The sequence below is a fragment of the Pristis pectinata genome, chromosome 14 (genome assembly GCF_009764475.1).
Source record: "Pristis pectinata isolate sPriPec2 chromosome 14, sPriPec2.1.pri, whole genome shotgun sequence".
Lineage (NCBI taxonomy): Eukaryota > Metazoa > Chordata > Chondrichthyes > Rhinopristiformes > Pristidae > Pristis > Pristis pectinata.
In genome coordinates this window covers 49,092,251-49,105,950 of record NC_067418.1, presented here as the reverse complement: position 1 = coordinate 49,105,950, position 13,700 = coordinate 49,092,251, and the positions used below count along the sequence as shown (strand labels likewise).

General features: G+C 43.8%; 1 protein-coding gene across 1 annotated transcript in view; it reads left to right on the top strand.

The window, feature by feature from the left end:
• The first annotated feature begins 1,219 nt into the window (after positions 1 to 1,219).
• si:ch211-236l14.4 (SITS-binding protein) overlaps positions 1,220 to 13,700 on the top strand; it is a 77,689-nt gene continuing 65,208 nt past the window's right edge. The window contains exon 1 of the mRNA XM_052028983.1: positions 1,220 to 1,854. Within this exon, the coding sequence (XP_051884943.1) occupies positions 1,390 to 1,854 (465 nt within the window). The 5' untranslated portion in view covers positions 1,220 to 1,389. The remainder of the gene's footprint in view (positions 1,855 to 13,700) is intronic.

Sequence of the window (13,700 nt, the reverse complement as noted above, 5' to 3'; positions counted from 1 at the left end):
GGAAAGATTTAAAAGGGATCTGAGGTGTGACTTTTTCACACAGAGGGTGGTGGTAATATGGAACCAGCTGCCAGAGGACGTGGTAGAGGCAGGTACAAATACAATGTTTAAAAGACATTTCGACAGGTGCATGGATAGGAAAAGGTTAGTGGGATATGGGCCAAATGCAGGGAAATGGGACTAACTCAGGTAGACATGGAGGAGTTGAGCTGAAGGGCCTGTTTCATGACTGTAAACCACTGGGGTAAACTTCCCCAAGATTACACCCTGAACTTGCATCATGCCTCTCCAACTGGTTCTCATGCTTTCTTCGAGCCCGTCATGATCACCTTCTACTAAAACTACCTCATGCTCTCTTCACCCTGTTCTCACTAAACTACTGACCATCTAACTTCCCTCCACAGCCTTCACCTTAGCTGAAAATGTTCCTTGTTCTATTTTCTCAGGCACTGCTCCCTGTACTATCACCACCCTATCCTCAAAAGCCCACCATGCAAACTACTGCTCCATCTCCAACCTCACATTCCTGCCAAAGACCATGAACACCGCTTTGGTTTCCTGGACCCGTTAAAACTAATACTTGACCTGAAATGTGACGGGTTCTCCCTCCGCAGACGCTGTCCGACCAGCTGACCTTTTCCAGAATTTTCTGGGTTTTTAAAAAATATGCATTTCTTTTTCACTCTCACCCTAATTCTTCCTCCTGGTACAGTCTCCATCTTCAGCGACCCAGGGGCTTGAAACCGACAACAGGTTTCAACCACCTACCAAGTCTGGCTGGGCCACAATGGGGCGCTTTACCAGCTGGTTAAAACTGTTCCCAACCCCAGGATCACCCTTGACTTCAAGGATGATCTCGGGTTCTATTCTCTTGTTACAAGCCCTCCTCTTAAAACTCTCTCTCTCTCTCTCTCTCTCCTTCTCTCCCGCAACAAGTACTGAGAGCTCATGGAAATCTCTGTCACGGAGACCAAATAAAGAGGGAGCCTCGGCACACGTCTTCCTTCGGCTGAGCTAAACGACCGATGGCCCCTACCTCTTCCCTATCCCCCCTCGTGTTATTATCCAGCCTGGTTAGACTGAACTCACGCTCTGGGGCGTAATACCACAACGAGGGCGCTATATAAATGTTGTTAGCTGGGCAATTAGTACTTTCCCTGCCATGCCACCGGATTACCCGCGGACGGCAAATTCGCAGGCTCTCCCCGCTCTGATCGCCGGCGCTGCGAAAGGTTGGTTTCGCTTTATTCAGGCGCTGCTCCAGCCCGGGACAAGTGCCGCAGCAGTTCAGCGGCAGTTCGCACCGAGCCCTCTGCCGGGCAGCACGGGGCTCGGGGTAGGAGCGGGGCAGCGCGGCTCCCGCGGCTCCGAGCCCAGCGCCGGAGGGAGATGGTGAGACGGGCCAGGGAAATGGCCAGCGCCGCCGGCGACTCCAGCCTGGACCCCGGCATCAAAGAGATGAACGAGACATGGAAGGGGGCGGTCGCCTGCCTGGGAGTCGCCTTGCTTTTCCTGATGACCATCGGCGTCCTTTACTGGCAGGTGGTGGATAAGCCGGACACCAACTGGATCCTGAGGGGGCAGGTCAGCGGGCTGGTGTGGGACAGGAGGAGCCTGTCCTTCTCACTGATGTCGCTCAGCCAGGACAAGACTTTCGCCCACATCGGCGCCCGCCACTTGCCTGGCCGAGGAGTCACCCTGCTCCACAACCTCTGCTGGTTCAACGCAACGCGGTTCTGCTACACATGGGACGGCGTGGCCGAGCTCCAGGTGTCCCTGGATACGCAGAACCAGAGCGTGGCGGAGTGTTACCGGGTGGAATGGACACCCCTCCACTGCCAGGTGGCACTCAAGGTAACTCCACTGCACGTCGCTCACATGCAGCCCGGAGATGGTTCCTCTTAAGTGTAACGATGGAAACTTAACAATAAGCGGGTGGCGGTTGCTCTGATGGAGCTTCGTTTTATGGAATTAACAAAACAGGCCGTTCGGCCCAACAGGTCTTTATGTTTCACACAACTTCATGTGCCACATAAGGATACCTCTGGATTACATAACTATCAGCTGTGGCTCAGTGTTATCACTCTCCCTTCTGAGTCACGAGGTTGTGGGTTCAAGTTCCAGGCTTGAGACCTCATGTAAGCCCAGTGCGCAGGGGGGTGCTGTGCTTTTGGAGGGAGTGCCGCACTGTCAGAGGGAGAATACTGAGAGACCGCTGCACTTTCCCAGAAGCAGCACCGAGACAAGGCAACACCAAGAGGCAGTTGTCAGAACGCAAACCTGAGGCAGCGCCGCGCTGTGAGACGGGATGGTGCCGGGGCAGCGCCGCGCTGTGAGATGGGACAATACATTGAGTGTGCTGCGCTATTGATTTATTGTTGGTGGAGCATTATTGAAGTAGTATGGCACAGTTGGAAGGAACATCTTTTAGATTAGAACTAAAAAAACAGAAGCAGAAGTTCAACTTGTATTGCCATTCAGTAAGATCATGGTTGACCTTTTACATCAATGCCATTTTCTTGCACCAGCCCCATTCTGCTTGCTTCCTTTAATATCTGGAAATCTATCAATCTTTGTCTTGTATGTATCAAAAGAATGTGCATTCATGGCCTTCTGGGTAGAGCATTACAAAGATTTACTACCCTCTTGGTGGAGAAATTATTTTCAGCTCCATCCTGAATAGTCAACCACTTATTATGAGACTGCAAACCCTGCTTCTGGACACCCTTGCAGTGGAAATATCTACCCTGTCAAGCACCTTAATAATTTTGTATGTTTCAATGATATCGTCTCTTATTCTTCTAATCTCAAGACCATAGATCAAGTCTGCTTATTTTCTCCTCATCTGAGAAATCTGCCTAGCCAGTAATTGGTCTGGTGAACAATAGTTGGATACCCTCTATCAAAAATATTTTCTTCTTTAGTTAAAGATATCAGGCTTGTACACAATATTCCAGATGCAGACTCACTATGTAATTGCAGCAAAACATTTCTACTTTGGTGCTAAGGTCAATGCACAATTTGCCTTCCTAATTGTTTGCTGTATCTTTATGTTAACTTCCAGTGATTTGTGTACAAGAATGTCCAGGTCCCTCTGAACACCAACACCTTTTAATCTCTTTAAGTGAGATATTAAGTAAAGGCTTTTTTGTCCTTTCAGGTGAATACAAAAGATTCCATAACATCATTTAAAGCAGAGCAAAGGAGTTCTGTTTGGTGTCAAGGAGAATTTTTCCCCACACTAAATTAATTAGTACAGATTTTTTTGTCTTTATCTCATTGTATTCATCAGATTGCACTGTGCCTAAATAAGCTACTGTGTTCCAACATTACAACAATGACTACAGTTCCAACATAGTGAAGGCCTATGTAAATGAAAAATCTTTATTTCTTGACCATTTTCTCTCCTGCCTTGAGTGACATTTCTAGCAGGCAATCCTATCAGGTCATCTCAGATGACTGGCCATTCTTGATGTGTGAGGATATACACAGATTGCCTGTTGATTATTTGGGCATGGGGGCACCTAACCTACCAAGTCCCAATCTTGTCCACATCCTGACTTTCACATTCTCAGCAGGCAGTAACGTCTAATGATAAGATTATAATGATCCAGAGTTGGCGTATTATGACCATTGGTCAGTCTGCAATGATCTAAAATCAGTGTGTAATGATCCAGACACAAAACATTATCATCATGGTTCAATGTATGGTTCAAAACTGTATGTAATGATCATGGGGCAGTGTGTAATGATTCTGGCTTTGTGTATAATGAACTAGCATAAGTATTTATCGATCTAGAGACATTATGCAATGTTCTAGAGTCATGGAACTGTACGGCACAGAAATGGGCCCTTTAGCCTAACTAGTCCATGCCAACCATGATACCATACTAGGCCCATCTCATTTGTCTTCATTAGGCCCAAATCCCTCTATTCCTTTCCTATCTGAGTACCTGTCCAAATGCATTTTAAATGCTGTAATTGTTTCTCCCTCCTCTATCTCCTCTGGCAACTTGTTCCATATAACCACCATCTTCTGTGTGGAAAACCTGCCCCTCAGATCTCGTTTAACTTTCTCCCCTCTCACCTTAAACCTACGCCCTCCAGTTTTACTCCCCAACCCTGGGGAAAAGGACTTCCACTATCTATCCTATCTATGCCCCTCATAATCTTATAAACCTCTGTAAGGTCATCCCTCAGCCTCCTATGCTCCACTGAGAGTAAATACAGCCTATCCTTGTAAGCCCCCTATTACAGGCAACATCCTGGTGAATCTTTTCCGCACACTTTCTAATGCTACCACATCCATCCTGCAGTGTAGCAACCAGAACTGTATACAATACTCTGTGTCATCTAACCAATGTTTTGTACAGCTGCACCGTGACATCCCAATTCTTATATTCAGTACCTTAGCCTATGGTGGCAAAGCATACCAAATGCCTTCTTCACTACCCCATCCACATGTTTTCACCGTTTTCAGGGAACTATGAATTTGCACCACAGGATAAGATAAAATATCTTTATTAGTGACATGTACTTCGAAACACACAGCGAAATGCATCTTTTTGCGTCGAGTGTTCTGGGGGTAGCCCGCAAGTGTCGCCACACTTCCGGTGCCAACATAGCACGCCCACAACTTCCTGACCCGTACGTCTTTGGAATGTGGGAGGAAACTGGAGCACCCCGATGAAACCCATGCAGAAATGGGGAGAACGTATAAGGTCCTTACAGACAGTGGCCGGAATTGAACCTGGATCACTGGCGCTGTAATAGCATTGCACTTACCGCTACGCTGTCGTGCCTGCCCTAATGAAATGCATCTTTTGCGTAGAGTGTTCTGGGGGCAGCCCGCAAGTGTCGCCACGCTTCTGGTGCCAACATAGCATGTCCACTCTGTACATAAACACTCCTAAGATCCCTGCCATTTACCGCATGTATCTGGCCAGTATTTGATGTCCTAAAGTGCATTACCTCACACTAGTCTGGACTAAATTCCATCTGCCACCACTCAGTCCAACTTTCCAGCTGATCTATATCCCTCTGTACCCATAGACAACCTTCATTGCCATCTATGACTCCACCAATTTTTGTGTCATCAGCAAACTTACTAATTAGACCATCTACATTCTCATCCAAGTCATTTATGTATATGACAAATAACAAAGGTCCCAGCAATGATCCCTTGCAGTATACCACTAGTTATAGACTTGCAGTCAGGAAAAAAAACCCTCTACCACTACCCTCTGCTTCCTATCACCAAGCTAATTTTGGATCTAGTTTGCCAACATACCTCAGATCCCATGTGCTTTAACCTTCTGGACTAGCCTATTGTGTGGAACCTTATCAAAAGCTCTGGTAAAGTCCATGGATATCACTTCTACCACCCTGCCTTCATCAATTTTCTTAGTTACCTCCTCAAAAACCACAATCAGATTTGTGAAACAGGATTTCCCCTGCACAAAACTATGTTGACTCCACCAAATCAGTCTCTGCCTTTCCAACTGAACTTAAAGCCTGTCCCTTCGAATTTTTTTCCAATGATTTCCCTTGTACTGATTGTGTAATGATCAAGAGTCAGTATGCAATGATCACGGATTGGTGTTTAACTAACGAGAGTCAGTGGTGCAACGATCTAGAGTCACCTGTATGCCCTGTCAGGCATCTCCTACCTCAGCTATGTAAAAGTCTGCAGTTCCCATATTGGGTCTCATCCAACACCTTAGAACCCACAAAATCAGGGTGGAAACAAGCCATTGTCAACCCCATGGGGACTGGCTAAGAAGAAGTCTCCGTGTTTGATGATCTAAAGTCAGTATGTAATGATCACATGTCAGTGTATGATGATCTAGCATCATTAAGTAAGCATTATAGGACATTGTGTAATGCTTCAGAACCAGTATGGCCTAATGTTGAGGCTGTGAGCTTTGGGTTGGTGGTAAGTGTGTGAGGGTGTAGTGGCCTTCTAAATGTCAGGTGGAGTCCTGATTGATAGTGTTGTTATTTGGTGTACATTGCATGGAGCAATATACAACACTAATGGTGCAATTATTGGGAGAAAGGATTTAATGATGTTTTAATTAACTTTGATTATGCAAATGAATCATACTTATCTTTTGGGGTATTGATATTCAAGGTGACCTCCTCCCATCATCAGTTCACTATGGACCTCGACAGCTTCCACATTGTATTCTTTTGTTTATATTATTATTCTCTTATGACAGAGGAAGAGGCCATTCAGCCCATCATGTGTATGTCCGCCTTCGGGGCATTCCTATCAGTCCCGTTTCTCCCCCCCCCCCACATCTCCCAGTAAGCTGTTCACCCTCACGTGCACATTAACTCCTTCCCAGTTTTCCTACCATCCTCTACACTCAGGGTAATTTACAATAGCCAATTAAACAAACCAGTATATTGAGATGTGGGATGAAGCTGGAGCACGCCAGGGAAACCCACGCCATCAGAGAGAGAACATGCAAACTCCACATAGACAGCATCCAAAGTCTGGATTGAAGCTGGGTTGCTGGACCTGTGAGGCAGTGGCTCTGTGCCATCTGGCAGTGGAAGACCTCTCTTCCCTCCTCCAAGCCTATTAAAGGGTCCAGAGCTGAGTCTTAAAATTGGATGCCCTCTCTCATCTCTGGTTTGCTCGAGGCTCACAAAACCTGTGGAATGAATTGCAGGCCTTAAGCACCAATAAGATGTAGTGGTTCAGAGTTTGTGTGCAGTGATCCAGAGTCAATGTGTTATGATGAGCTGTCAGTCTAGTGGTCCAGAATCTATCTGTTCCTCTCCAGAATCAGTACGTTATAATCAAAATGTGTGTGGTGCATGGAGCCTTTATGTAATTTCCCATAATCAGTGAGTGATGATCCAAAATCAATGTAAAAGAATAATCAGTTTACTGAAATAAGTATGAACCTTTCCATTCCCTCTCCAGTTCAGAATTCCCGATCTGTTGCACCCTAATTACTGAATGGACTTGTATGCCTGTATATATCATGAAATAATTTCTGCATATAATAGGATGGATCTTGCTGTAGAAATCATGTCAAAGCCAGTAATACTTATGGTTACTTAGATGAAAATTGAAGTTAAGTACAGAAATCAGTATGCAAGACTCCTCGAAAGCCTTCCCTAAAATCTCATTTTTGTTTCCCATACAAATGTATTGAAAGGTGTGAGCATGCCAGAAAATGTTAGGGTTTGTCACTTCCGGTGCAAGTATCCTTTTAGCTGTAAGTCTTGTCCACCTCACCACCATCCTCCTTATCCCCTCCACTGTCTCTAAATTCCCAAACTGTTTGTCTTTTGAATAGTACTGGATGAGGAGAAATTTCCGTAAGCTAAATCTTAGTCAGAAACTCCTGTATCTAAAAATTAACTCCATCCCTCTCCAGCTATTTGAAATTAAGCCAGAGTGTCCACAATGTCTATGCCATATTTAACCCCAAGATGAACTTCAGACCACATATTCATGTCATCTAAGAGTGTTTATTCCTACCTGTAACATCACCTGTAACAGTGCCTCCCCCCACGGCTCATCTGTTGCTGAAATCCTTTTCTGTGGCTTTGTTTCGTCTGCTAGAGAAATCACCTTCTTCCTAGTCAGCTTCCCTCTTTTATTTCTCTGTAATGCTATCAATTAATGCACTGTTGCCCTTGAGCTAGTAAGCTCAAGGGCAATAGTGCATTAGGTGATAGCTTTACAGAGGTGTTCATTCATCAGTCATGTGATTGTTGATCTGCTGTCACTCCCAGATAAGCAACATCTCAATTCTGAAATCCTCATTTTTGCTTTGAAATCTTTCATGGTCTCAGCTTTTGTTATCTGTTATCTCCAGCCCTACAGCCTTCTGATGTCTGTGCACCTCAAATTCTGGACCCTTGGTCATCCTGAATTTAATTGCCATGCTTGACAACCATACCTTCAGCTATCAAATGCTAAGATCTCAAATTCCCTCCCTAGCCCTCTCCATCTTCTTGCCTCCATTTTCTTTCTTTAAGAAACCTTTTGATCATAGAATTAGAAATTTATGGCAAGAGTCCAGTCAATCTGTGCTGATGGCTCCCTAAGAGGCCCAGTACCAGTTTTTGTTTGATAACAATCTTTTAAATGCTTTGGATTATTTTGTTGAGTTAAAACTATTGTATAAATGGAAATTGTTGTTGTGAATACATCATCTCCTTTGGCAGTTAAGATTATTGCAAATGTGAAGTTTCATTCCCATGAAATAATTTCAATGAAACATTTCTATTTCCTCATGTCTTTTATCTCTCTCAATCTGATCTTTATTTCACTTTTTCTACTGGATTTGATAGTTTATTCCATAGCAGAATGAGGATGTTGCTCGTGTGTTTCTGCTCTGTTTTGAGAGAAGGTGGGCTATTTCCTTGAAGTGCTGCAGTCCCTGTGGTGAAAGTTCTCCCACTCTGCTGCCCTTATCTCTCTAGGCGTGGGTAACTGTGTTTGGAAAGTTGGAAGACGACAGTTTGTTGCAGCAGAACATTTTGTAAATGTTACTCTCTGCAGCCACTCCGCACCAATGATGGAGGGAGTGAACAGTTAGTTTGGTTAGCAGTAAAGTAAGCTTACAGTGGCATGCAAAAGTTTGGGCACCCCTGGTCAAAAATGTGTTACTGTAAATAGCTAAGCAAGTAAAAGATGACCTGATTTCCAAAAGGCATAAAGTTAAAGATGACACATTTCTTTAATATTTTAAGCAAGATTACTTTTTTATTTTCATCTTTTACAGTTTCAAAATAACAAAAAAAGAAAAGGGCCCGAAGCAAAAGTTTGGGCACCTTGCATGGTCAGTACTTAGTAACACCCCCTTTGGCAAGTATCACAGCTTGTAAATGCATTCTGTAGCCAGCTAAGAGTCTTTCAATTCTTGTTTGGGGGATTTTTGCCCATTAGTCTATTGTGGATTTTGAAGTGTGTTTAGGATCATTATCCTGTTGTAGAAGCCATCCTCTTTTCATCTTCAGCTTTTTTACAGACGGTGTGATGTTTGCTTCTAGAATTTGCTGGTATTTAATTGAATTCATTCTTCCCTCTACCATTTTAACTTCATCAGTCCACAGGACTTGTTTCCAAAATGCATCAGGCTTGTTTAGATGTTCCCTTTCAAACTTCTGACGCTGAATCTTGTGGTGAGGACACAGGAAAGTTTGGAGAAAAAAGGGTGCAGAATTTCATGAAAAGAACACCTCTCCAACTGTTAAGCACGGGGGTGGATCGATCATGCTTTGGGTTTGTGTTGCAGCCAGTGGTAGAGGGAAGAATGAATTCAATTAAATACCAGCAAATTCTGGAAGCAAACATCACACCGTCCGTAAAAACAAAAGCTGAAGATGAAAAGAGGATGGCTTCTACAACAGGATAACGATCCTAAACACCTCAAAATCCACAATGGACTACCTCAAGGGGCACAAGCTGAAGGTTTTGCCATGGCCCTCACAGTTCCCTGACCTAAAAATCATCGGAAATCTGTGGATAGACCTCAAAAGAGCAGTGCATGCATGACGGCCCAAGAGTCTCACAGAACTAGAAGTCTTTTGCGAGGAAGAATGGGCGAAAATCCCCCAAACAAGAATTGAAAGACTCTTAGCTGGCTACAGAATGTGTTTACAAGCTGTGATACTTGCCGAAGGGGGTGTTACTAAGTACTGACTATGCAGGTGTCCAAACTTTTGCTTCGGGCCCTTTTCCCTTCTTGTTATTTTGAAACTGTAAAAGGTGGAAATAAAAAAGTAATCTTGCTTAAAAATATTAAAGAAATGTGTCATCTTTAACTTTATGCCTTTTGGAAATCAGGTCATCTTTTACTTGCTTAGCTATTCACAGTAACAGAAGTTTTGACCAAACTTTTGCATGCCACTGTAAATGGTCAAGCTCTTCTAGGTATGTGGAAAAAAATTCCATCACATTCCTGTCATGCCGTATAGACGGTGAAAAGGATTTGGAGAGTCAGGAGTTGCGTTGCTTACAGCTGGATAATCAGCCTCTGACTTGGTGTCATAGCTCCAGCATTTATGTGACTGGTACAGCGAAGTTTCAACTCAATGATGATCCCCCAGGATATTGTTGGTGGGGGACACTGCAATGGTAAAACCAATCAATGTCAACAGTAGGTGGTTAGACTCTCTTGCTGGTAGTGGCTTTTGCCTGTCACTTTTGTAGAATGAATGATACTTGTCACTTATCACCTGCCTCAATGTTATCTGGGTCTTAACACATGTATGCATGGGCTGAATGCACCAAAAAGGTGGGTTTCAGTGAGTGTATTGGTGTACCAGGCTGTATTGGTGTAGCAGAGCTTCAAATGCAGGCTTAAGCATTAGCTGTTTTGCATACCTTAACGTTATTTTATACTATGTACTCTGTTACATATATTTGCTGTGTCGTTTACATTTATTTATAATTACTGTCTTGTATATAATGAACTGTTACATATGCTTGAACTGATGGGTCTACTTGCTATTTTGTAGTTATGGACTATTATGTAAATATGTTTTTTGTATACGTTCATTATTATACATTGTAGGTCTGGTTTACATTGTTGTTGGCTTTATTAAATGTGTGTAAATGAATGTTAAGGCTGAGGCAGAATTATTGGGATTGTACCTGGAATCTCCCAACTGATGATGTTTGGTTGATGCTGTGTTCATAATTCTGTGATGGGTGAGAACAAATCAATTCTGTTGAAGCGCTGAGGTACTTAAGCAACATTCTGTTCTATGCCAACTGCATCACTTGGTTGTTATCATATTGACGTTAATGACATTTTACTGTGCAAATTCATTTTTATCCAAGATGCAGAATATCGGCTCAGAGGTGTGCGAATGTGCTATAGAAATATTGGTTTCTGTATATTGCCCCCTTCATTGAATATCTAATGCATCATAGCTATCCTATTAAATTTGGCCATATGTGCTTAAATTTTCATGCATTTTCACTTAACATAAGTGAACCAGAAGCAGAAGTGAATTATTGAGTCATTCAGAGGTCAGACTTTAGTCCATATTAGAATTTAGAAGTTTGCATCTGGCTTAGATACTTCCAGAAAACTGAGAGAGCATTTCCATGCCGCTCATTTGGAGCTTGGAGAGTGTAGAGCAAGGATCATCTCCTTGGTGATTAATACCTTCGAGTTTGTCTTACATGCAAAGCAGAAAAGCCAAATACGTTAGCACTAAGTCAAATTCTTTGGTTACTCAGACTTCCTTTGTCGATCCATGAAATGTACTGTAATTGTGTGAGGCATTATTATTGTAGGGAGGTCAGGAGAGGTTATGCAGAATTATTTTTGATCTGGCTAATCCCCAGGCCAGAAATCTGGTAAACTGAGGCAGTAACTGAGGTGGTGGCAAGGCGAGAGGTCTTACAAGATAGCTGAATGATGGCACCATTTTCAAAGCTGCACAAGTTACAGTTTACCTGTTGTCCCATGTCACCATGGTCTGTACCCAGGTACCCAGCCTCTCTCTGTGCCCTGGGTGGAATTTTACAGGAATGGATCTATGCTCATCGTCTTCAGCACCACTGAATGACTTACTGCAAGGAAATATTGTACAGAAAGTGATTCATCCTCTTTCCCTCCCTGATCATTTCACCCTGCTCACCTCCAAATCAAGAACGGCAGAAGGGTCACTCGTATATTACAGAACTTGTCATACTTCCTCATAGCCTGCTTTATGGGCATTGTAGAATAGGAAGAATTAAAAATGCACACTTCTAATATTGCAGAGTTTAAAGGAAATTCTGCATCAATGTATTTAATGTATAATCAATGTAATTAATTCTCAGAGTCTAGGCTTTGCTGGCAGGGTAGAATTTGTTGCTGATCCTTGGTTGCTTAGGAAAGGTAATGATGTCCTATCTTTGGTATTGGTATTGTTTTATTATTGTCACGTACCAAGGTACATTGAAAAACTTGTCTTGCATGCCGATCGTACTGATCAATTCATTACACAGTGCAGTTATATTGGGTAGTACAGAGTGCATTGCGGTTGTACAGGTAAAAACAATAACAGTACAGAGTAAAGTGTCACTGCTACAAAGAAAGTGCAGTGCAATAAGGTGCAAGGTCACAACAAGGTAGATCGTGAGGTCAGAGTCCATCTCATCGTATAAGGGAACCGTTCAATAGTGTTTTTTTTTATTTTACTTACAGCGTGGTAACAGGTCCTTCCGGCCCAACAAGTCTGCGCTGCCCATTTTAAACCCAAGTTAACCTACCCGTACGTCTTTACAATGTGGGAGGAAACCGGAGCACCTGGAGGAAACCCACGCAGACATGGGAGAACGTACAAACTCCTTACAGACAGCGACAGGAATCGAACCCCGATCGCTGGCACTGTAATAGTGTTGTGCTAACCACTACGCAGGCTCCTGTATCTTCTACCTGATGAAAGAAGAGAGAATGTCCCGGGTGGGTGGGGTCTTTGATTATGTTGGCTGCTTCACCAAGACAGCGAAAGGTAAAGGCAAGAGTCCAAGGAGGGGAGGCTGGTGTCCGTGATGTGCTGGGCTGTGTCCACAGCTCTCTGCAGTTTCTTGAGGTCCTGGGCAGAGCAGTTGCTGTATCAAGCTGTGATATATCCAGATAGGATGCTTTCTATGGTGCATCAATAAAAGTTGGTGTGAGTCAAGGGGGCAACATGAATTTCTTTAGCCTCCTGAGGAAGTAGAGGTGCTGGTGAGCTTTCTTGCTGTGGCATCTGTGATTTGACCAGGACAGGCTGTTGGTGATGTTCACTCCTTGGAACTTGAAGCTCTCAACCCTCTCAACCTCAGAACCATTGATGTAAACAGGTGCATGTACACCGTCCCCTTACCTGAAGTCAATGACCAGCTCTTTAGTTTTGTTGACATTGAGGGAAAGGTTGTTGTCATGACACCATGCCACTAAGCTCTCTATCTCCATCCTGTACTCCGACTCATCACTGTTTGAGATACGGCCTACAATAGTGGTATCATCTGTAAACTTGTAGATGGAGTTAGAGCAGAATCTGGCCACATAGTCATGAGTGTACAGGGAGTAGAGGGCTGAGGACGCAGCCTTGTGGGGCACCAGTGTTGAGAATAATCGTGCCAGAGGTATTGCTGCCTATCCTCACTGATTGCAGTCTGTTTGTTAGAAAGTCAAGGATCCAGTTACAGAGGGAGGTGTTGAGTCCTAGGTCTCAGGGTTTGGTGACAAGTTTGCTTGGGATTATTGTATTGAAGGCAGAGCTGTAGTCAATAAACAATAGTCTAACGTAAGTGTCCTTACTGTCCAGATGCTCCAGAGCTGAGTGAAGGGCCAGGGAGATGGCATCCGCTGTAGACCTGTTTCAGCGATAGGCGAATTGCAATGGGTCCAGGTTGTCTGGTAGGCTGGAGTTGATGCATGCCATGATCAACCTCTCAAAGCACTTCATGATGGTGGATGTCAGAGCCACTGGTCGGTATTCATTGAGGCATGTTACCTTGCTTTTCTTTGGTACCGGGATGATAGTGGTCTTCTTAAAACAAGAGGGAACCTGAGATTGAAGCAGGGAGAGGTTGAATATGTCCACAAATACTTCTGCCAGCTGATTAGCACAAGATCTGAGCACACGGCCAGGGACACCATCTGAGCTAGGTGCTTTCCTCATGTTCAATCTCCGGAAGACTGATCTTATGTCCTCAACGGTGATCACAGGTTCTGTTGCAT